The following is a 24,785-nucleotide window of genomic DNA, read 5'->3' as shown; positions in this document are numbered from 1 at the left end:
GAACGGTGATTGATTAAACCCAGATCTGTTGACTGGGTGTGAGTGTTTGATTGGTTCAGATGCTCCGTCCATCACCACCCCCTTTTGTACCGCTTTGTTCGCCATATGTTGGTAGGGTATGCTCAGACGTGAGTCCCTTGCTCACTTTACCACTGGATTCAAGCAAGCCGGACTGAAGACGGCTGAAATGCCAGAAACCGGTCCTCGGAAGCTTGTTTCCGGTCCAGGGAAGGCATGGCTTGGCAGTTTGGGCTGGACTGTTCCAATGAGGCACAGGGTCAGACTGATTTGCATATGACCATGTCTGAACTGGGGTGGCAGAGTGGGCTATAGAACGGTGATGGATTAAACCCAGATCTGTTGACTGGGTGTGAGTGTTTGATTGGTTCAGATGCTCCGTCCATCACCACCCCCTTTTGTACCCCAGTGTGATATATAAGCATATCACACTGGTTAGCAAAAGTAACTTAAAGTAATCCAATAAGTAACGTGCTCAGTAATCTGTAAAGTAACTAAAAGTAATTTCGAACTGCTGACTTTCCTGTAACCCAACCAACTGCATTTGAACCTGCATTTAACTGTGATTTACTGCATAAAAAATTGCAAAGTATTATTTCACTTATCTATGCCTGGCTTGGTTCTAGAAATAAAATAACTAAATAATATTTGTATACAAACAAATTGATCTGAGTTCAGTATTGGAGTGTGTGACCTCATTTGTTGCCTGAGTGTGTACAACAAATGCTTAACACTACCCTCTGATAAAGCCTTACTGCTCGCCCACACTACCACAAATAGAGAGTAAGGTGCTATCTACTTTTACCTTTGCCTACCTTTGGGGTTCCACTGGCTTCTGTCCACATTATACCTCGTTTTGATATAGTATATACATAGCCAGCTTCTTACAGGTGCCATTAAGGATTCCAACTATTGGTGTGTGAGATCATGTTTATGTAGGAGAGGATATGGTTGACTATCTACTTACGCTCATAAGATAGGTTGTGTAATAGCCAACATAAATATTTATGGCTACTAGTGAGTGAAGTGTTGAGGCACTAAGATTTCGAGTGGAAAGGATAGACTTATGTTCCTTTACTCACTGTTGATTAGAGTGGGTGTGTAGTTGGAGATTGCACCCCAGAGGCACAGGAAGTGATTGATAGACACATGTTGTGATGAATTGAGGAATAGGGTAAGGGCAAAAAAAGTCGACCCAGAGACCTAGATAAGCTATGGTCAGCCTAGCCCTTCTATAGAACTAGTTAGTGTGTCGGTGAAAACAAGCCGTAGATAATGAAACTGTGAGGAACGGTTAGAATGGTCAGAATGGAGAACAGGAGTCTGTGACAAATGGATTGATATGCAAGGAAAAGTACTGCTTATGGTAAACCTTCGTTCAGGCCTTTGGAGAGGAGAGATCTGGAACCTGTAATTAATTGAAAAGTAAATGCGACCTTTGGTAAAGGCTGAAAACATATGCTGATTGAGAGGACAGAATCCTAATAGTTTTTAATTTTCTAGTTGCAATCATTTACTACCATGATTAGAGGCAGCATTGTAGTTTGGGCACCAGATAGCCCAATAATACATGACATTGACTCAAGTGGACGAATTTATTCAAGTGCTCATTATTCATAATCCTGAACTGTACTTTCTAAAGTTACGGTTGGTGCATTTGTTTTGAGTCTAACACTTCGGAGAATTTAAATATCACTTTAATGAATGTCTGCAAAGTGTATGGCTTTTTAGGTAACACTAGGGAGTACTACTTCTTTGGTAAGCATCTGGCTAACTATGGGAAAAAAAGTCCTAAAATGAATTCTTTGAGCAGTAATAAATGTAATAAAGGACTAACATTTTCTGGTATTTTCAAAGCTGAAGTTTGTACTTAATGAAACAATAGCCAGAGGAGTGATATTTGTATAATTTAGAAAAATGGCAGTTAATAGCCCTCAAGATTCCCTTCTTTACTTTTCGTTTGTGTGCCATCCTAAATAGTCACGTGCAACTAATTACAACAGTAAAATGATTCCTTGGATTGGAGTAATCTCAAAACATCTAGACTTCCATACAATACAAGGTCTGCAATTTTTTGAGAAGCCTCACTTTTGAAGGATTTATACAGGTCACTTGGGTTGAATTGTGGGTGCCAGAACCATCTGCTGTGGGGATGAATTACCCCAAGATCCACTAGAGACAGGGTCAACATAGTTCTAATCGAGATGGGGGGCTTAAGGTTTTGTTTGGTGCAGACCAATCCAGCCTATGTTTCTGATGATGCAAAATAAATGGGCAGCTGGTGGCGCATATGCATTCAGGTATGTATTATTTACTTTCCACAAAGCTGCATTGTTTTCCATTGAAAGCAGAGTATCAATTGTGAAGACATACATCTGGTGGTACAGAAAGCAAAATAGACCATTGATGGCTGTAGATTAAAAAAAAATCACAGGTATCAGGATGTTAAGAAAATACTCTGTTGGTGGTTTCAGAATAACTTAGCCGTTTTACATAGATTCTTTGCTGAGTTTGGTCTTTGTCTTTGTAGGAGATCTTTTGAATAGTCTGCTGCAGACGCCCAGCGTAGCCAAATTATTGAATCAGCCAATCCCCATCTTGGATGCAGAGAGTGAGTTTGTCTGCTCACTTGTTCTCGAGTGCCTGGCTCACCTCTTCAGCTGGATCCCACTTTCAACCAGCATCACCCCTTCTCTGCTCACCACCATTTTCCATTTCGCTCGTTTTGGCTGTGACACCCGCGCCCGCAAGATGGCTTCAGCTGTCAACGGAAGTAGCCAGCCATGCCAGTGGCAACAGGAGCGTGGCAAGCTTGGTGTACTGGCAATGTCCTGCATAAATGAACTTATGTCCAAAAACTGTGTGCCCCTTGAATTTGAGGAGTACCTTCTGCGCATGTTTCAGCAGACTTTTTATTTGCTACAGAAGATTACACGGGAAACAAATGCCAACACTGCCAAAAGCAGGATGGAGGACCTGGATGAGAGGTAAGTCACAACGGGGTCAACATCCAAGTGATGACACATCTCCAATTTATACTTTTTTTCTGTGCCGTTAATACCTTTGGTTTCAGAGGTGTGAATAAAATAAAGGCCAGCCAGCAAGCAGGTAGGTGGTACGGGTAAGTGTGAGTCGGTGAGTCCATTCAATTGTGAGTTACAGGTAGTAATGGTATGCAATGTAAAGCAGTATTGTAGGTTTCTATCTCCACCACCCTTCTCTGCCTTCCCTTGCCCCACAGCCCTCGCTGTTTGACTACAGGTCTAAGGTGGTGGAGCTGTTGAATAAGGTACTTCCCTCAGCCCTGGCAGAGACCTTCCAGAAGAGGCAACACGAGGTAAAGGAATTGAAACATTCCCTATTCATATTTGTCTTTATAATTTCTATAGTATTTGATTCAGTGGGGAAATTGTCACAGTGCTGATAGGGATATGTTCAGAGGAGGATACTCAACCTGCAGTTTGACACAGAGTGTCTTTTGTCTGCCAAGTATGTCCTGTGAGGCTGATAATTTGTGCTGAAAAGCAGACTTAAGATATTAATTTAATGTACTGGCAGTCCAGCCTTGAAGATCTGGGTGCCACTTCAGAGGAACCGGACGTGTGAGGACCACAACGGGCTGAGGCCAGTTCCTGGCGAGACTATCCATGTTGCAAAACTATCATGTGATTGCCAGCTCTGCTCAGGCTGGTCCTGGGACTGGAATGGCTTGGTGTATTACAGGTAAGGATTGAAGTGCATTGAAAGAGCCGCATGGATGGTCCAAAGCATGGAAAAGCAGAGCGTTGTGCAAGCTGTGCGGACACTCTGTACAGGAATTAAAGAGGATGGTGCAGGTTGGATTTGATATATGTTGGGATCCAGCAATATAAATGGGTGTTGCATTTGTGGATTTGGGAACTTTAAAACAGGTAATTAAAAGCCTCCAGTCAGGGACATCCTTTTAGGTGTTGCTTTAGTCCAAGTGTGAGCTCCTATTTTTAAGTTAGCAATGGGTACCATTGACTAGAATTGAGTTACTTCTACTGAGCAGGTAAAAACATCCTGTACATAATGGAGGAATGTAGATTAACAGAGTTTCTGCTACTTGTGCAGTAATTGGTTTTAAAGATCAGTATTCCTGAATGTTATCAAAACTTTGCACGTCCTCAGAACTGCAAAGTGATTTTCTGCTGTAGGTTAGGATTGAGGAGACGTGGCCACAGTATTTTAGGTGCAAGACGAGACACCAAAAGAATGAAGTAAAAAAAGGTGAAATATCGGACAAACAAGGGTATAGAAGATGGGGACAGGGTCTTGGATTATTCCCACATTACTGATATGGGCTGTTTGTGTGTGGCCTTGACGCCGTGTCTGAATTGCGGCACACATGCATCTTTATCCTTGGTATGATTGACTGCTTTTCTCCTTGTTTTATTTATTTTGTCTTTAGGTTTTTGTTAAACATGGGCCTTTAGTATTCTAATACTTGGGAATTGAATGAGTTACTATAAGCCGTTGGACCATTCCCTGAATAAAGCTGTTATAAAATAAACTTTTCAAAAAATCTGTTATTTTTCCATCGCTGATGCATGTAAAGAAATCTCAGCGAAGAAATACTCCATAAGACTTTGGTATAGGAGTCTGTTTAATTTGGTTCCAGCACAAGTCTGGCATCCTTCACTTGTGCTCCAACTGACGCGCAGTTTAATTTATTGAATGTTTTTTACAAATCTCGCACCTTCATACTACTGTATCCCTGCTTTACTCCATTGTCATTAGTCTTAGTTATGGCTATAGCCTCTGAAACGGCCACCCACAGCATTCCTCCACTCTGCTTCTTAATATCGTCACTTTCACTACTGAGCGCACTTTATTCTCCCTGATCCCAATTCGCTATTGCCAGCAAGCCACCTGGGTCGGTTCAAACACATAGCACTGTTTAAAATGTTGCCCTGGTCTTCGAAGTTGTACAGGGACCCTAACTATCTACTACTCTAAACATTTATACATATGTGTCTTAAAAGACAATTTTTTGCATATGTGGCTCACTGCATTGTGCTAATATTAAGCATCTCTTTGGCCTCAAACTTCTGATAGACACTTTCAGATTCACCTGCTTCATAATCCTACCTCATTCACATCAATAACTTTAACAGCTAACCACCCATCTATGACTCCCTTCTCCTTTCCTCAGCCAGTTTTATTTATTATATTGTTCACACGTTATCTTTAAAAATTGTCTGCTTTCTGTGGCTCTCCTTGCTATCAGTTACCCTTCCACTCATGCCATCATAAAGACTGCCATTCTGTTACAACTTTGTGTGCTTATCTTCAAGTATCACCACGCGCTTGTCTATGGCATTTTGAATACGTTTTAATCCAACTAAATGCAAATATTGTCCCAGGTTTCCTTGCCCGTTTTCATTGTCATCCACCTCTTCAGAACTACTGATTTGGTTGTAGAGAATGTATCCTATATTCAGGAACTCGAGCCCTATTACTTCAGAGTTAATGTTGGCAGTTAACAGTAACATAAACAGTGGGTCCTTTCCATCACTTTCTGTCCTGTTGTGAGCTTTTTGAGGACCGCAGCATCTTCTAGCTGGTGAGAATTTAGGATCTTAGCCAAGCAGGGCTTCACGTCTACCCTTCACACGCTGCCATCCTAGCTGGTTAAGCAGGTGACATATGGACCTTCCAAGTAACGGCGCTGCCATTATAGAAGCTTTTGTTAACTCTGTTTTGTTCCATATTTGCCATGCTGCAAGGTTTTAGAGAGCTCCCACCCTGGTAGCATTTTCCCATTCTGATGTTGGGACGTCTTTTTGTTTTTTCCTCAGGGTGTAATTTAATTCCATTTGCCTTTTGAACAGTGCAAGTTGCTTTTGACTAGTCTGTCTTTTCTGCTATGTTTCAGGTGTTAATGGAAGGAAGGTTTTCCCGTCCTGTAGGTAATTGTTGCAGGGGTTTATTTTTTTTTACTGAAATTGCCTGTGTCCATTTTTCCTTTAATTGCAAAAGCATCTCTTGAGTGAGTGAAATTTATTATTTTCTCTGCCTTTGTCCTTTTCTTACACAGTTCTTTGTATTTGCTCTCTAGCTACGTCGAGAAGTTTACGGACTTCCTACGCCTCTTCATCAGTGTCCATTTACGGAGGATCGAGTCCAACACACAATTTCCTGTGGTTGAATTTTTGGCACTTCTGTTTAAATACACATTTCATCAGGTACGTTCTCCAAATGCAGCAGTATATTGAGAATCGTGTAAATCTTATCAAAATAAATGTTTAACAGGAAACTGAAAGCACTTCTTATCCTCTTAAATAATGAAAAGAAGTGGTCCGATAATTGACAATGAAAACACAATGTATAGCTTGTGTCCTATAACAAGAGTTTTGTTTTTGGTTCTAGAGATTTCTGTAGGTGCTATTTTCACATACATATTTGGTTGCAAGACCAGCAAATGAAGGACGACTTTATTTTGTAATGCTCAGTGTTTTGTTTGCTCTCCTGGGATTTCATTTTCCCTGATGGCAGGACAGCAACAGTAGTATAAAAGTGAACAAAACCAATTGCCAAACAAATCTGTGACCAAGGCCCGTAACATTCACATGGATTCACTGCCTGTCTCCTCCTCTCTGCTTACATGGTTGGACAAATAATGTCTGTTCTCCTTGAGAAAATATTTTTTTTTTAAGGAAACCTTACACTGTGACATGGTTCTAATAGTTTTTATGTGCAACTGCTGAGAACACAAAGTGTCAGTTTAAGTCAGATAAACTGAAACAGGTCTACTGTGCCCCTTACTTAGCCAGTGAAAGGAAAGGCTATATACTTCTCCCACTTGTTCCAATCAGAATGTACAGTGTGGCTGTGATCACAAGGACACCTGCTGGATGCTATTCAGAGCATAGATATTTTTTTGCATGCAAAGTGTAAGGTACTTTTTTCAACGCCTTTATCGTAGCTGGATGGTTCTGCAGTTCACTAATGCATGATGATGAATCTTCCTAGAATCATTAAAGAAGAAAGTGGAAAGATCATCATGAATGTGGGAACCTTAGGTGCATTCAGATGTGTAAAACTATGTTTGAGGCAGGTGAGCTGTAGATCACATGCTGTGCATAGCCCGCCATCTGGCGTTGGGTCCGGATGTTTGCACTTTATTTTTGTTCGAAGAAGTCTTTTCCAGTCACGAGGTAGGTGACTCCTCCTTTTGTTGATAGTGCGCATGGCATTGACTCCATTGTTAGATTGTTTTTTTCCGCCATTGGGTTCGGATGTGTATTGCTGTGCTCCGGTTAGGCACCGTTTCTCTGACCCTTTCGACAGGACCTTTGACTGTATTATCGATCGCGGCTTCCCATTCGAAGTGTATCATCTCAACTCAAAACAACTTTGATCGGAAAACTCTAGGCTGGCCGTCTGGCCTACCCGCGCCCACAACGCCAGCAGTTGATGGAAGGTACTCCGTTCAAGTTGTGCCCAGGGTGGCATGCAAAGTTTCCATGCACCGACTTGCACGAAGTGTGCAACCTCTGCCTGTCCCTAGAAAATGAGAAAGACTGCGACTCATGCCGAAAGTTTCGATCGAAGAAGACGTTTCATGACCGTTGGGCCTGACCTCACCAGATGCAACACCAGAGCGGCTCCGCACCGGACATCTTCGGCGAAGATTCTGACACAGAACATCACGCTCAAGGAGCCGAGGAAGAAGAACAAGATGTCTCCGTGTCCGAAGCCGACTCTGACATGGAAGAGGAGGAGCAGGTTATTCCGGGTCAGCATACCATGAGTAAAGATACCCTCTTGTATGCCCCCTGTAAGAAAGTGAGTTTCTGTTGCAGTACCCCCCCCCCCCCCCCCCCCCACCACACTTTTCGCCTGATATCTGATGCACTTTTTCCATGGTGTGCCCTGGGTCCTTGTCAATCAGGTACCCAGGGCCTGTGTTCCTTCCTCAAAAACTAAAACTAAAGCCTAAACCCAATTGGCATCTCTGGCCACATGTCAGCCCCTTGTAAATGGTACCCTAGGTACCCAGGGCATGGGGGGGGGGTGAGATGCTGCTACAGGTCGAACAGCCAGGTCTTGAGTTGTCTCCTGAAGGTCAGTAGGTCTTCGGTTTGTCGTAGGTAGAGGGGAAGGGTGTTCCATGTCTTGGCGGCGTGGTGGGAGAAGGATCTGCCTCCGGAGGTGGTTCTACTGATACGCGGGAGCGTTGCCAGGGCGTGGTCAGCGGAGCGGAGTATCCTGTTGGGTACGTAGAAGGAGTCGGCTGTTGAGGTAGGCTGGGCTGGTTTTGTGGAGTGCCTTATGTGCGTGGATCAGGAGTTTGAAGGAGATCCTTCTGTCGATGGGGAGCCAGTGTAGGTTCCTCAGGTGGGGGGTGATGTGGTCCCGGCGCGGGACGTCGAGGATCAGGCGTGCAGAGGCATTCTGGATTCTTTGTAGTCTGTTGATGGCTTGGGCGAGGCTCCGGCGTAGAGGGTGTTTCCGTAGTAGTCTGCTACTGACTAGGGCCTGGGTGACTGTTTTCCTCGTGTTTGTCGAGATCCATCTGTTTATCTTGCGGAGCATGCGCAGGGTGTTGAAGCAGGTGGAGGATACTGCGTTGACTTGTTTGTTCATTTTTTTTTTTTTTTAAGACCAATGGTCCCAAACTTTATTTAGTTTCACAGGTAATAAGGCAATTGATCACACAATGTCATAAAAAAGAATAATTACTACAAACGTTACCCAGCTAGTAGCATGTTTTGACATGTCGGTCATACATAAGTGAAAATAAACAGTAGCCAGAGGAGATGCATTAGTCCGCAAACGGCTGTGCCAGGAAAGGTCTCGGGCTGCAGTGCTCGTAGCCCGCAACACTGCAAAAGGACCAATGTGGTCATGAAAGCCAACAACCATTGTCTTAGGCCGCTTTCCCTGGTCGGCACAGAAGCAGTCAAAGGCAGGATCACATCCCACACTGTTATATGGGTCGCCGGGTTACAGTCTCCTGATCCTGGCAGTGTCCAACGGCATTGTGTGAAGAGTAAACGGGGAGGGGAAATCGGACATCATCATGGGTACAGTAGAAACAATCTCACTGCCAACCAGGAAACACAACAGGGAATTAAAAGAAGGGGGGAGGGAGAAACATTTCAACAACAGTCGGACGTTGACTTGTTTGTTCATGGTGAGTTTCGAGTCGAGGATGACTCCCAGGTTGCGTGCGTGGTCGTTAGGGGCCGGGGGGTTCCCCAGTGATGCTGGCCACCAGGAGTCGTCCCATGCTGAGGGGTTGGGTTGGCCCGAGGATGAGGATCTCCGTCTTGTCTGAGTTCAGCTTAAGTCAGCTTTCCTTCATCCAGTCGGCGACTGCCTTCATTCCCGGGTGGGGGTGGGATTTGGCGGTAAGAGGGTCCTTGGTGAGGGAGAGGATCAGCTGCGTGTCGTCGGCGTAGGAGATTATGTTGAGGTCATGCTGTCGGGCGATGTGTGCTAGTGGTGCCTTGTAAAAGTTAAACAGCGTGGGGCTGAGGGAGGATCCCTGTGGGACGTTGCAGATTATCTCGGAGGTCTACACTGAAGGCTGACAAGTTTGATATCAAACTTCTCAGCACATTAAACCCACACTGATGCCAGTGTGGGATTTAATGTAAAAAGCACTACAGAGGGCATCTTAGAAATGCCCCCTGAAGCCTAACTTACAATCCACGTCCTGTCTGAGAGGCTGCCACACAGCAGACATGTTGCTGGACCCCTGGGTGGAGAGCTCCCGCTCTCCTGGGCCTGCAACAATGCACATCCTGGCACGATGTGCCAAGCCTCCTCCCCCAGGATGGGCAGGGGAAGCTTCAAAGGCATTCCGCCTTTGTGAGCTTCTCCAGACCACTTGCTGTACTCAGCAACTGGCCCCCACCAGTTCTGACCCCCACTCTGGCGGGAAGACTGGCGGTAAACCCTACGTCAGACAGGGGGGTGTGCCAGCCTGTGTCTACTCCACCCCTCAGGTGGAAGAGGCGAGGTGAAGCACGACCCTGGACTTAAAGATGGGGAGCCCTGCCCAATCACAGATAGGCTCCTGCCCCCTACCACAGGGGAGGAGTAGGCTAGGGGGTGTACCCACCTCAGGACAGGGAGCCATTGGTCCCTGCCCTTGCCCTACCTGTAACGCCCCCTAAATTTAGTATTTAGGGGCTCCCTGAACCGATTTCCACAAATCCAGATTCCAAAACAAGAAAGAAAAACAAGGAACAAGAAGACCTGCCGTGCAGCTGCTAAAAAGAGGACAACACCAACTAACTTGGCCCCAGCCCTACAGGCCAGTTGACCCTTGAACCTGCTCCTGCTAAACGCCGATGTCTCCAGTGGTCAGCAACCTCAAACCCCGGAGGACCCGACTGCCTTGTGACTCTGACTACCTGGGTCTCCCACGAGCAGTTGTACTGCTCAAAGCAAGTAACAAGCCCTGGCATCAGCCCGGAACCGCGACCCCGACAAACTCTGTACTTGCCAAGCCTGGCCTGTGCTGGAGTGAATCAAGACCCAGAGGATGCCCCCCCCGGCGATTCTGACCAGGAATCCAGTGCCCAAGGACCCTCCTCGACGACGACTTCTGCAGCCCCAGGACAAAGGACCCCTCCGGACACTACCAGCAGGGGGTAAGATTTCCCGACCTCAAAAGACACCCCTGCACCCGGCGTCCCACAACCCTCTGTGCCCAACTCCTGGGTGCCTACCTATCCTCGAAGAGCCCAACTTACCCCTTGAAGTGTTGGTCGCTCCAGAAGATCCTCCGTCCCCGAGCCTGCAGCCTTTGTTCCTTTTTCAAGATCTCCTTTGAATAACATTGAGCGCCCGACAGCTCAAAAGCACCCTGCGCCCAGCTGCCCGAGTGCCCCTGGCAGTGCAACCTGTACCCTATTCTACTTCCCCATTTGCCCTGAGCAAGTGACTAGGAGCCCAGCTCCCATAGCCGTGTGGCCTGCTAGCCAGCAGCCGCCAACCGAAGGCCTCCTGCCTCTCATTGGATTACATTGGGCCTAACTACCTCTTAACCCGGCTGCCCCTGTGCCGCTGGGGGTGTACCAACTGTACCTACCTGACCCTGGGGGACCCCTGAGTCTATACCCAGAACTTTAACTTCACCAGTTGAGTATTCACCTGAAAACCGATGACTCTCTTTCCTGCCATAGCATAACATTGACTGGTTTGACTCAAAAAATCTTTTGTGTGAAGTTTTGAAATGTTAAAATATTAATCTAAAATCAGCCGAATAACAAATTTTGAATTACTCACCTGTGATCAGGAGAGACGCTAGTACTGTACCTTGTAGCCCAGTACTGAACTGCATTGACTGTTTTTCTGTGAAATTTCTTCTGTCTACTTTTGAATATTCCTTAAAAATCGTACCAACTACTAAAACTTAATTACTTGCGTGTCTTATGTAGAGACCCCAGTGCTGAACCTATGACTCCAGTACTGGATTACAAAAGTAACGAGAACCTACTTTACCTGTGCTTTGAATTTCCTTCCATTGGATAACATTGCTAGTTTTTCACTAAACGTTTTAAGTGTCAACTTTTAAAATACCTTTATATTCTTTAAAAATCTATGCAATAACTTTTTTTTTTTTAAATATATTTTTATTGCAGGAATTAGTAAATCGTTACAAAATCGACCAGCATTATATCACAAGCAACATCAGCGGAATACAACCCTCTGTCCCCACAGTAAGTTCCGTACACAGCCATCCGGCCCACAACCCTGGGGTCGGGCGGCGAAATTCAATGGGGGCTCAGCAGGATGTCAGAGCTGGTCCGGATGATCCACTGTCCGTCATCTGCTTTTCCAAACAAGCCTATAAACCCAAAAGAAAAAAAAAAAAAACCCACCCTCAAAATACTACTTACCAAAGGAAACCCCACCCAACCCCGCCATCAGCGCTTGGGAGCAACCGCAACAGGATCTGCTATGGGACCCACGGGGAAAGCAACAGGACTAACAGTGCAAATGTTTATCGGGACTCGGGGCGAGTCGCTTCCTCACCTTCAGAGTCGCTGGGGGCGCAATAATCCCTGAGGGCCTGCACTAACATTTCCCACTCCAACGCTGCCTCCTGCGCCTTCTCATTACGCTGCCTCCAAGCCAGTTGGTATCTCAGTGTGCTCTCCCCCGCCGCCCACTTCAAGAGCTCGCTGTGCCATCTACTTCCTGTCGGACCGACTCGTGCCTTCCAGTTCCTGGTCACCTCTCGCTTAGCAAGGAGGAGCCCTAGGTCGATAAATTTGCTGGAAATTTTATTCTTGGGGGTATGAGGGAACCAGTGTAGGAGTCCCACCGCCGCATCAAATGATAAGGATCTCCCCGTCACCTCCTCCAGGGTCTCTCCACTTCCACCCAGTAGGATGACAATCCCGGGCAGGCCCATAACATGTGTAGGAGGTCCGCCTCCTGAGCTGGGCACCTAGGGCATTCCGCCGAATTCGTGGCAAAATATCGCTTAATTTTCACTGGGGTCAGATATGCTCTATGGAGAACGTAATAGTGGACCAGCTGAAAACGGGCGTGGCGTGTGCCCTTCCAGGCTCGCCGTACCAACTGGGACCAGGTCGTCTCCGGGATCTCCCTGCCAATGTCCTCCTCCCAGCGGTTTCTCAAAGTAGTGAGAGGAGCCAACCCTTCGTTGATCAATCTACCGTAAAGGCAAGTGACCGCCTTCACCGTGCCCGCAGACATCATCACGTATTGGCACACCGGAGATAAGGCTGGTTCCTCCTGCCCGCTCTTCCAGTGTGCCTGGATCGCTCGGACAATGGCCGAGTGCAACAGAAAGTCACCACGGGGGATCTCGAAGCGGTCAATAAGATCCTGGAAGGGCAAAAGCGCCCCATCCTCATACAGATCCCCCACTAGCTGTAAGCCGGCGTCCTCCCAGGCCGCCAATCGTGACCAATCGCCTCCATGGGGGAGGGCCGTCAGCATCCCCAATGGTATTTCGGGCGCATACGGGTTCTCAGATGGCCTCGGGCGTGAGCCCGATTCCAACACAGGCGGACAGTCCGTTCCTCCAGCGATAAATCCCGCAGGGCCAAACGTTGTCGCAGCGCTATGAAGGAGAGAGCATGCCTGGCCATGCCCGTCCCCCTTCTGTCTTCCGGGCCCCGGAATTCCCGGGCGATCTCCTGGGTGAAGGTCTGGAGCTGCGCCGCCAGATAATATTTTTCAAAGTCCGGCACCGCGAGCCCCCCCTCATCTTTCGGCCTCATCAGGGTTTTGAGGGCCACCCGACGGCGGCCCGAGCCCCAGAGGAATCCGACCATCATAGAACGTAATAGTCGAAACGTGGCCGGTGGGATCCAGATCGGTAGTGTCCGGAAATAATATAATAGTCGGGGAAGCGCCACCATTTTAAGCAGAGCGATCCGTCCCGCCACCGAAAGCGGCAGCGTGGCCCAAAAGTCCATGCAGCCTCGAAGTGCTCGAGTGCTGCGGGCAATGTTCCCATCCAGGAGGTCGGATGGGTCGTGATAGACGAATACCCCCAGGTACTTAAAGCAGTCGGGTTCCCATCTAATCTCCCTACTTAAAGTAGGGGCGGGGGCACCCTTACGAACCGGGAAAAGACAGGTCTTGGACCAATTCACCCGGAGGCCCGAAACCTCCCCAAACTCCGTGAGCGCCGTCGCCGCTCCATGTAAAGCGTCGAGCGGGTCCTCTAGGAAGAGCAACAGGTCGTCTGCATACAGCGAAACGTAATGCGGGCCCGAAGGCGTCCACAGGCCCATATAGTGGGCTCCCGATCAAAGATGCAGCGCGAGTGGTTCCACCGCCAGCGCAAAGAGAAGTGGGGACAACTAACACCCTTGCCTCGTGCCTCGTTCTACCGGATATTGTGAGGAAATCAGTGGTCCCGCCCGGACCCTGGCCGATGCAGAGGCATAGAGAACCGCGGTCCATCTGATAAAGCCCTCACCGAGGCCGAATCTCCGCAGCACCGTGCAGAGGTAGTCCCACTCCAGGCTATCAAAAGCCTTCTCTAGGTCCACCGATAAGACAACCGGGGACGGGGCATCCACAAACGGTTCCCCTAGCAAACGGAACAACCTGCGAATGTTCATAGTCGTGTTGCGCCTTGGGATAAAACCAGCTTGGTCCTCATGCACCAGGGAACTCATGTGTCCCAGCAGCCTCGAGGCCAAGATACTGCTCAGTATTTTATAGTCCACCGTCAGCATCGATAAGGGACGGTAAGACCCCGGGTCGGACGAGTCCCGTCCTGGTTTGAGGAGAGGAACCACCAACGCTTCACACATCGAGCTCGGGAGTCGCCCCAGCCTCTTCGCCTCCCTGTAGACCACCAATAACCTAGGGGCTAGGAGGTCAGCATAAGCTGCATAAAACTTCACGGGCAGGCCGTCCAGGCCCGGGGTCTTATTTCTCGCCATCCGTTTAATGGCACCGCGGATCTCCCCCAATTCAATGTCGGACCCCAGGGCTTTCGCCACTTCTTGCTCCACTGTTCGGAGCTCCAGTGGGCGTAGATAATTATCGAGCTGGTCAGGGTCTCGTGCGGAGCGACTGCGGTACAAACGTTCGTAATAATGCCGGAAGCAGCCGAGAATCTCCGGTTGAGTGTGTACCTCGGTACCGTCTGCCTTACGCATACTTGTCATCAATGAGGACTGGCGCGTAGGGTTGGCCAACCATGCCAGCAACGCGCTCGATCTGTCCCCCTCCGCGATGGACCGGACCGTATAGGCCTTGTAGTCAAAACAGCGAAGCCGTTCGACCTCCGCCGCCACCTTCTCCCTCGCCTCCGCCGTGTGTATCTGTAATTCCGGGCGCCCGGGGCGGCGAATTTCCAGCTCGCGGAGTTTCCGGTCCGCTGCATCTAGGTCAGCTAGGATAACTCGCCTCATGCCCACCTTTTTAGAAATGCAGTAACCCCTCACCACTACCTTAAAAGCGTCCCACTCTAACGCTCTTGTACTCGCGGTGCCGCCGTTGGACGCAAAATATTCCGATACCTTATCCCCCAGGTCCGCCCTGAAAACACTGTCCTCAAGAATCTCGGGTCGCAACTTCCAGGTGGGCACCGCCGGCGTCCCGGGGAACCAGCGAAGGTCCAGCAGGAGGGGGTTATGGTCTGAAATGGTTCTGGACAAGTACTCAGATCGGACCGCTGCCGAAACCAGTTCGGGCGAGCCAAGAAAGCCATCCAGTCTGACATGCAACTCATGGAGGCTCGAGAAGTATGAATAGTCCCTAGATGTGGGGTGGTGCGCCCTCCAGATATCCGTCAGACCCCAGTGGGTCTGCCAATCCTTACGACCCTTAGCCGTGTGACGAACCGGAGAATCGGGAAGGGGTGGATGCGAGCGGTCAGTGTCTACGTCCACTACTGAGTTGAAGTCTCCCCCGAGCAGAAGGGGCCCGGAGAAGAAGTGGGCCAACGAGCCCGATAACCTGGAAAGGAAGGCAGTCTGGTCTATATTAGGAGCGTACACACAGCAAACGTTCAAGTCCCTCCCTCCTAAAGTGCCCGAAATGGCCACGTAACGCCCCTCTGGATCTATCACTGTTTTCGTGACCTGGAAGGGGACCCCAGCTCTAACCCATATTAGCGCCCCTCTGGCATACGCGGAGTACGATGTGTAAAAGACCTGCCCCCTCCATCTACGCTGTAGCGCCGCCCCTTCCGCCTTGTTCAGATGAGTTTCCTGCAGCAGCGCCATTTGCACTCCCCTACGCACTAAATAAGCGTGGACTTTGTGGCGCCTGGACATAGTATGAAGCCCCCTCACGTTCACATTTCAAGTTAGCAACATCAGCCATTGTCCCATATTGTTCTCGCACAGTCCCCCCATCCGGGTCCCCACAAAAAAAGGACATCATTCATCCCAGCACTGATGGCGGCCATTTTCCCCAACCAAAACCAAACAACCCAAGAACGAACCAGACCCCCACCCACCCTCCCCAGAACAGGACCCAAACAGCACCATCCAGATCCCATCCAAACCTTGCCCTCCAACAACCCAAGAACCCCTACTAATCCTGCGGTCGCCACCGTAGGAAGGCCTTAAGGGCCAGGTGCGGGCCGAGGCAGTGGGCCCTCGACGCTCAGGCTACCAGGACTAAAACAAGCCCAAAACAGTGCCAAAGACCCTCGGGGCAGAAACAGGGGCACCCCACCCTCCCCGCCCTCATTGTTAGCATCAATTGACGGCAACCGCCTCCCCCCTGCCGGGCCCCCTCCCAAAATGAGGTAGCTCACCCCGTTACCCCTGTCCATCCAGAAGGTCTTCCACCGATTTCGGTGTGATCACCGGTGTATGGGCGCTATCAGTCACTGAGTCCTCTGAGTCCGATGGTGCCCCCTCGTCGCCCGGGTCTGCTTCCTCTTCAATGGCATCGTCCCGTGTGCCAGACAACTCAGATAACACCTCCAGTACTCCCCTCCGCTCCGTCGACGTCTCTGCAGTTGAGGGCCCCCCCGAGCGGCCGCGGCGATTCCTAATCCTCCTGGATCGCCGTCTCTGTTCCGGCTCCTCCGCCCGTTGGGATGAGGAGCCGAAGCCATCTTTCCCTGCTCTGTAAAGCTCGAGCCAGGCACAGACATCCTCCGGGGTGTCGAAGAATTGAGTCTTGTCATCGACAATGATGCGGAGCCTTGCAGGATAGAGGAGCGAGTACTGGATGCCCTCGCTCCTGAGCTCGCGCTTGACCGCCAGGAAGGAGAACCGCCTGCGTTGAGTTTCGTAGGTGTAATCCGGGAAGATGTTCACCTGACTGTTCGCCACTTTGAATGGACCATTATGTCTGGCGGCATTGAGGATTAAGTCTCTGTCCCGAAAGTGCAATAACCGCGCCACCACTGGTCTCGGGGCACGTCCCTGCTGCGGTGGCCGCGCCGGGACTCTGTGGGCACGCTCCAAGGTGTAGAAGGAGGATAGCCCCTCCGGGGCCACCGTGTCACGGAGCCAGGCCTCCAAGTATGCCACCATGTCGCCATCCTCGATCTTTTCCGGAAGGCCCACCACACGGATGTTGTTCCTCCTGTTGCGGCCTTCCGCATCCTCCGCTCTCTGCTCTAGGGTCGCAATCCGGGATAAGGCATCCTTCATAGTCGCGGCCAAGGTTCGCTGCGCCGGCTCCAAGGTTTTCACCGAGCTCTCCACTTCCTTGACCCGGTCCGAAAGTTTGCCATGGTCCGCTCTGAGGAGACCTAGGCTCGTCGCCACCTGGGCAATGTCCTGTTGGAGGGCCGATCGCGTGGTCGCTATCGCCTCCAGGACGCGGTCGAACTGCTGTTGCATCGATGCACCACCAGAACTCTTTGGGTCCCCATGTTCCTCTTTGTCCTGGGTCTCCGGGTCTGAGGCGGTTGTGGTAGTCCCCTTGGCTCCTCTAGGTTTCCCCATGTCGCCGGGGGCACTCCGTGATGGTCCAGGAGCAGGCGTCTCCGGGTGCAAATGCCGACCACGACCCTCCCGGTTGCTGGACCTCAAATCGAGTATCGGAGATCTCCTTCTCCAGGGCCTGTGGGAACTTCTCCGCTTCGGCTCGCGCCACCACCACGGCGTCCGAGGGCACCGATGAGGGGGCGGAGACAACCGCCGCCAAGTCGGGCAGGCCCGCACAGCCGCTAAAGACCCGGGGTGAGGGTCACCAACTCCACCGGACGATTTGTGGCGCCAGAGTGTCGCGCCTCCCATGGAAGTGGACTGGCCAGGAAAACGTAGCTAGGTGCGGTGTCGTGAGTTGGGTCACCGCCTGGTTCACAGGACGTCCGCTCACGGGATCCACTATAACGTGGGCATCCGCCCAGTCACCCAACCGAGTGCCTTCTCGTTGTAGAAAGTCCGATCTGACCGATATCTAGTGCACAGATCAGCAGGGGATGGCATAGCCGGGGGCGAGACGCCGCCCGCGACGCTCCTCCAATTCAATGGATCCGGCCAGGGGGACAATGAAGTCCGGGCGCCATGTTGGGTCGCACTCCGCAACTCCGCAAACTTCGGTGTTACGCCGGATCACCACTCGTCCGAGCCCCGCCAGGGGCCCTGGCAGGTCTTCGTCGGTCCGTTCAGCAGAATGCGGGGTCTGGGGTGCCCCGCAGCCTCCGATTTACAGGATAATCACGGGCTCAGTCCCGGAGCCGAGCTCTCAGGCGACCATCGCCATCGGCGCCCAAGCCACGCCCCCCAAAAATCTATGCAATAACTAAAACATCTGAAAGAGACACGTTAGTGATAGATTCCTTACCTTAGAATATCCCCAGGCGTCAGACTGGATCCGGAAATTTTTGCGTAGCAATACCCCTGCGCGCTGGTAGGCGTCGTCTGCGGCTCCGCGTCCGTCGTCGGCGTCGTGAGCGCCGGGATGACGTCATCGGAGTATATAGACGGCGCCCATGCGCGCTGACGTCAGTTCTTCTTTTTTCCGCGCCAGCTAGCGCAGATCCGGAAGAAGCTCTACCCCCAGTCATTTTTTGACTGAAAACTTTTTTGATCTTTTTGATCCTCTAGTTAGTCGATTCTCGACTATCGGTGCCAGGGATGCCCGGGTTCAAGCCTTGCTCGAAGTGCGGCCGACTCATGTCGGTCACGGACCCCCATCGCCGGTGCCTGAAGTGCTTAGGCCTCGACCACGACGATCCCGCAAGCGTCTCGAGCTGAGGCAGTCGGCCCCGCGACGCTCCAGGTCCCGGTCCCGGTCCCACGGGAGGTCGAGGGACAGGTCGCGAGGTCGGAGTCATCGACGTTCCGGGAGTGGACACCGATCGTCTGGTTCCAAGTCCTCAGGTAAGAGGCATGAGAGGTCGGAGCGACACCATCGATCCTCCGACCCGCCCCGTCGCTCGCTCGATGCGACCGGGGATTCGGGCGACACCGCCCACGCGGCTCCGCGGGAGTCGCAAGCGTCGCCGCCTGCCCCACACCTTCGGGTCCCTGGGCACGGCGCGTCGCAGGAGGAGGTCGAGAGGTACCTCATGGCCATGAGTGCCCTCCCTCCTCAGTCGGTTCCCGTGGCGCCTTCGGGCCGATCGGCTCCGTCTGGAGGTCCTTCCGGGTCGGGCGCTTCGGCCCCGACGACGTCGGGTGCTTCGGGCCCGGCGCCGCTGGCGACTTCGGTCCCGGCGCCGTGCGACCTCGCTGGATCCGGCTCCGGATCCGGGACCTCGCCGGTCGACCTTACGACCTCGCCGGCGACATCCCTTCAGGTGTCGTCCCCGGCAGCCGAAGTGGTTGCCGACCCCAATGCTTCCTACGGTCCTACTCAGGTGTCGGAGGGGCGCCGCTGGGCGCCGATTCCGTCGGCCTTCGGAGAGTTCTATCTCCACAAGGAGGCCCTGGCTGTTAATCCTGGTCTCCAGGAGCCGGGTGACGAGGAGCAATGGGAGGGGTCCGAGGACCCTCTGGCACGTGATTGCCAGTCACATCAGGACTGGACATATGAGCTTGGGGAGGCCAGTGGTATTGACACCTCGCCAGACACTGGATTTACATCGCCCCCGACTGTGGCTTCGGAGGCGGGTTCTGCTTACAGTGTAGTGTTGACGAAGGCAGCTAAGGCCCTAAACCTTGAGCTCCCCGTCGCGGCCGTGAGGACTAATCTCCTCACTGAGGTCCTCAAACAGCAGTCCGGCTCCGCGGAGCCCCTTCTGCCGTTCAATGAGGCCTTGTGTGACGTTCTGCTGGGCACTTGGTCCAAGCCCGCCACAGGTCCCCCTGTGGATAGGAACGTGGCCAGACGCTACCGCCCGGCACCGGGCGACCCTTGCTTTTTGTCCACCCACCCCACCCCCGAGAGCCTGGTCATCCAGGCCTCCAACTCCCAGACCGCATTCCCGTCGGCCCCGCCCGACAGGGAATCCAAGAGATATGAGCAGTTCGGGAAGAAGGTCTTCTCGTCTGTGAGCCTAGGGCTCCGGTCAGTGAACACCAACTGTCTCTTGGGCCGTTACACCCACACTCTGTGGGACACGGTTGCGGAGGTGCTGCCACAATGCCCTGAGGAGGTCAGGGCTAAACTCAGCCAAACCCTTGCGGACGGCAGAGATGCAGCACGCTTTTCTATCCGGTGTGGGCTGGATACCACGGACTCACTGGGCAGGGCGATGGCAACGACGGTGGCGGTTCGACGCCACGCCTGGTTGAGGTCCGCCAACTTCTCGGCCGATGTCCAGGCCACTCTCCTGGACATGCCGTTTGATGGCCGTCGCCTCTTCGGCGACAAGGCAGACCATGCGCTGGAACGTTTTAAGGACTCCAGGGCCACGGCCAAGTCCTTGGGCCTTACGGCCCCACGCCAGCAATCGGGTGCCTTTCGCTCCTTTCGTGGCCACGGAAGGGGCGCCCCACCACGGACCGTCAGCCACGCGCCGCAGAATGTTCAGCAACGCGGTGGCGGCCGTGGGAACCGCCGTGGCGGTGGTCGGGGCCAGCGGCGAGGCCAGTCCACACCTCCCTCAGCAGCCCCCGCCTCAAAACCTTCCTAGTCCGAGTTTTCAGGCCCATGTGACGCCTGTGGGAGGCAGGGTTCGCCATCACCTCTCCCACTGGCATACAGTCACTTCGGACAGGTGGGTGCTGCAAATTGTCCGAAGGGGTTTCTCCCTCCCCTTCGAGTCTTCCCCTCCATCCATGCCACCTCAATGCCACCGTGTGTCGGGGGATCACTTGCAACTTCTGCAAGAGGAGGTTTCGGCCCTCTTGGCCAAGAGGTCCATCGAGCGCGTTCCTGGGCCAGAAGTAGGACGTGGCTGTTACTCCCACTACTTTCTGGTACCCAAGAAGGGCAAAGGGGGCCTACGCCCTATCTTGGATCTGCGGAACGTCAACGGCTTCCTCCGGACGGAGAAGTTCAAGATGCTCACTTTGGCTCAGGTCCTAGCTGCCCTGGACCCAGGAGACTGGATGGTAGCGTTGGACTTGCAGGACGCCTATTTCCACATCCCCGTCCTGCCGGCCCACCGGCGTTACCTGCGGTTCACGGTAGGCCAAGAGCACTTTCAGTTTACCGTGCTCCCCTTCGGCCTTATCAGCGCCCCACGGGTGTTCACGAAGGTGATGGCGGTGGTCGCAGCCCATCTGCGCAGGCAAGGGGTGTCAGTCTTCCCCTACCTCGACGACTGGTTGTTGAAGGCGGGCTCGCCCCAGACAGTTGTCACCCACCTCCAGACTACGGCCGACCTCCTGCACTTGCTGGGGTTTTCCATCAATGTGCCGAAGTCGCACCTGTGTCCCTCTCAGAAGCTCCTTTTCATCGGAGCGGTTCTCGACTCGGCGCAGTTTCGGGTTTACCCACCCGAGCAGCGGGTTCGGGATATTCAGGCTCTGATTCCTGTCTTCAGACCGTTATCCCGGGTCTCGGTCAGGTTGACGCTGCGGCTTCTGGGACTGATGGCCTCCTGCATCCTTCTGGTGCGTCACGCCAGGTGGCGGATGCGGGCTCTGCAGTGGGACCTGAAGTTTCAGTGGGCCCAGCATCAGGGCAACCTGTCCGATCATGTCCTGATCTCGGAGGGCACTGCGAAGCAGCTGCAGTGGTGGCTCACGGACCGCGACTGGGTCAGTGGCAGACCCCTCTCTCTACCCCAGCCGGAGCACGTAGTTGTGACGGACGCGTCCCTCCTGGGCTGGGGAGGCCACATGGGAGAGGCGGAGATCAGAGGCCTCTGGTCTCCGGCGGAGTCCCGGCTCCACATCAACCTTCTGGAGCTGCGGGCGATTCGTCTTGCACTGAAGGCATTCCTCCCCTCTGTCAGGGGGAGCGTGGTGCAAGTGTTCACCGACAACACCACCGCCATGTGGTACTGCAACAAACAGGGCGGTGTGGGGTCGTGGACCCTTTGCCAGGAGGCTCTGCGCCTCTGGCAGTGGCTGGAACATCAGGGCGTGACTCTGGTGGTTCAACACCTGGCAGGTTCTCTGAATGCCAGGGCGGACGAACTCAGCCGCCGGTGCATGATGGATCACGAATGGCGTCTGAACTCGGACGTGGCGCAAGGTCTCTTTCGACAGTGGGGAGAGCCTTGGTTAGATCTATTCGCCACAGAAGAGAACGCGCAATGTCAGCAGTTCTGCGCGTTGGAGTTTCCAAGGCGGCACTCGCTCGGAGACGCTTTTCGTCGCGAGTGGAGCTGCGGCCTGTTGTACGCCTTTCCGCCTATACCACTTCTGCCCAGAGTGCTGAAGAAGATAAGGCACGACCGGGCCCAAGTTATCCTTGTGGCGCCGGACTGGGCTCGAAGATACTGGTATCCCGAGCTACTCAGCATGTCAGTCGATCCCCCGATTCGTCTGCCTCTTCGGGAGGACCTTCTGTCGCAGCAGCAGGGGACGGTCCTGCACCCGAACCTGTCCAGTCTCCACCTACGAGCTTGGAGATTGAGCGGCGGCAGTTGAGGCCATTTGACTTGCCTCCCGAAGTCTGTGACATCATTCTGGCAGCCAGGCGTCCCTCCACACAGTCGGTATACGCCTGCCGGTGGAATAGATTTGTGGCATGGTGCGCAGCAAAGGCTGTGGATCCCCTCTCTGCACCCCTTTCGGAAGTGCTGCTCTTTCTTCTTTCCCTTGCCCAGCAGGGCTCTGCTCTGGGCACTCTTAAAGGGTACCTTTCTGCTCTTTCAGCCTTCTTGAGGCTACCAGATCAGCCTTCTTTGTTCAAGTCCCCTATAGTGAGTAGATTTCTGAAGGGCATCACGCACATGTTCCCTCCTGTTCCCTTCGTGATGCCCCAGTGGGACTTGAATCTTGTTCTCACCTATCTGATGTGTGCTCCCTTTGAGCCACTTCATAACTGTCCTCTTCGTCTCCTTACGCTGAAGACGGCCTTCCTGGTTGCCATCACCTCTGCCAGAAGGGTGAGTGAGCTCCAGGCTCTTTCTTCTTCTCCGCCTTTCCTGTCTGTTCATCCTGATAAGGTGGTGTTGCGTACACGACCTTCCTTTCTGCCCAAGGTTGTCACGGCCTTCCACATCGGGCAGTCCATCACCTTGCCCACCTTCTTTCCGCCTCCGCATCCCTCGAAAGAGGAAGAGAGGCTCCACCGTCTGGATCCAAAACGTGCGCTCTCCTACTACCTGGACTGCACTCGCCAATTCCGGGTGGATGACCAACTCTTCGTTGGTTACGTGGGCGCGAAGAAGGGAAAGGCTGTACACAAGCGGACCATCTCCAGGTGGATCATCTTGTGCATCCAAGCATGCTACTCTATGGCGAGGAAGGAGCCCCCGGCTGGATTGCGGGCTCACTCCACTCGGGCCACGGCGACAACAACTGCCCTGGGCCGCGGTGTCCCCCTGCAGGACATCTGTCAGGCAGCCACGTGGGCCTCGCTGCACACGTTCGCAAGACACTACTGCCTGGACAGTCAAGTCCGGAGGGATGGCTTCTTTGGCCGTTCCGTCCTCCAGGACTTTCTGGTGTGATATTGGTTCGCAGACCCACCACCGGGGTTGGTATTGCTGGGGTATCTATTCTAAGGTAAGGAATCTATCACTAACGTGTCTCTTTCAGATGCACAAGTTACTACTTGTGTAACGATATATCTGTAAGAGACATTAGTTAGTGATAGATTCCTTACCGCCCTCCCATCCTCCCCGTTCTGCGAACCGATATTTAGGGTTAGGGTCATCCCCTTCAGGGCCCTAGTTTCAATGGCACCAGTGTTAGTTCTATCATGGCTCTGCGTATCTGGCGCGGAAAAGCTGTGTTATCAGAACTGACGTCAGCGCGCATGGGCGCCGTCTATATACTCCGATGACGTCATCCCGGCGCTCACGACGCCGACGACGGACGCGGAGCCGCAGACGACGCCTACCAGCGCGCAGGGGTATTGCTACGCAAAAATTTCCGGATCCAGTCTGACGCCTGGGGATATTCTAAGGTAAGGAATCTATCACTAACTAATGTCTCTTACAGATATATCGTTACACAAGTAGTAACTTGTGCGTTTTTACTAAACTATTTTCAGCTTAGACTCCAGGACTGATTCTAGGATCCAGTCCTGAAGTTACAAAATTAATCTATAAAGTAATCAGCTGCGCTTATGTAGAAAAACCCATTGAGCTCAATGTTAAATTGTGTTTAGAATTGTGTTGCCTACTGCAACCATTGTACCTATTGTATTAACAAAGTTTATTGCCTCAATGCAAAGTAATGACCTGAGAGTACTCATATTGAGAAAAGTATATTTTGATACCTTTTAGTTCTAAAAATAAAACAACTATATATTTTGAAATAAAAACAATTGGCCTGGAGTTCAGTCCTTGAGTGGGTGAAAACGTTTGCTGACTGAGTGTGCACAACAAATGCTTTACGCTGTCCTCTGGTACTGCCTTACTGCTCGACCAAGCTACCACTTTTGAGAGTAAGGTCAGCCCTGACTTTAACCTCTGTTATACCTCTGGGGATTGTGGACTCTATACACACTGTACCTTACTTTGGCCCAGTATATATGGAGCCACTTTCCCACACCCCTCCACCCTCCAAGACCAAGAAAAAGGCTCCGGTCCCTTCTCTGACTCCAGGCCAAGGTTGGCACCGACAAAGAGTTTCCAACGCCCCGCCCTCGGCCTGGCTCCGAAACACAAAGACAAGTCTTCCGGCTCTGGCTCGAGCCACCCTCGTATCAGTGCGAAACTGACACCTTCGGCACAAAAAATCGAAACATCTCCTGGTAACAATTCCACCGTTACCAAAAAATCCACCTTCCACACCGAAAGCCTCGGAGCCGAAACCTTCGAAACCGGTGAGTAAGGAAAAAGACACTCCTTCTAAAGAGCC

General features: G+C 52.1%; 1 protein-coding gene across 2 annotated transcripts in view; it reads left to right on the top strand.

Moving 5' to 3' along the window:
- XPO6 (exportin 6) overlaps positions 1–24,785 on the top strand; it is an 824,334-nt gene that overhangs the window by 307,644 nt on the left and 491,905 nt on the right. For both annotated transcript variants that reach the window (XM_086941189.1, XM_086941190.1), the window contains exons 7-8: positions 2,549–3,005; positions 6,101–6,227. In XM_086941189.1, coding sequence (XP_086797315.1) covers positions 2,549–3,005; positions 6,101–6,227 — 584 coding nt within the window. The remainder of the gene's footprint in view (positions 1–2,548; positions 3,006–6,100; positions 6,228–24,785) is intronic.

The sequence above is a fragment of the Lissotriton vulgaris genome, chromosome 10, assembly GCF_964263255.1.
Source record: "Lissotriton vulgaris chromosome 10, aLisVul1.2, whole genome shotgun sequence".
In the NCBI taxonomy this organism is placed as follows: domain Eukaryota; kingdom Metazoa; phylum Chordata; class Amphibia; order Caudata; family Salamandridae; genus Lissotriton; species Lissotriton vulgaris.
Note: the sequence above shows the minus strand (reverse complement) of the source record. Positions and strands in the feature narration are given on the sequence as shown.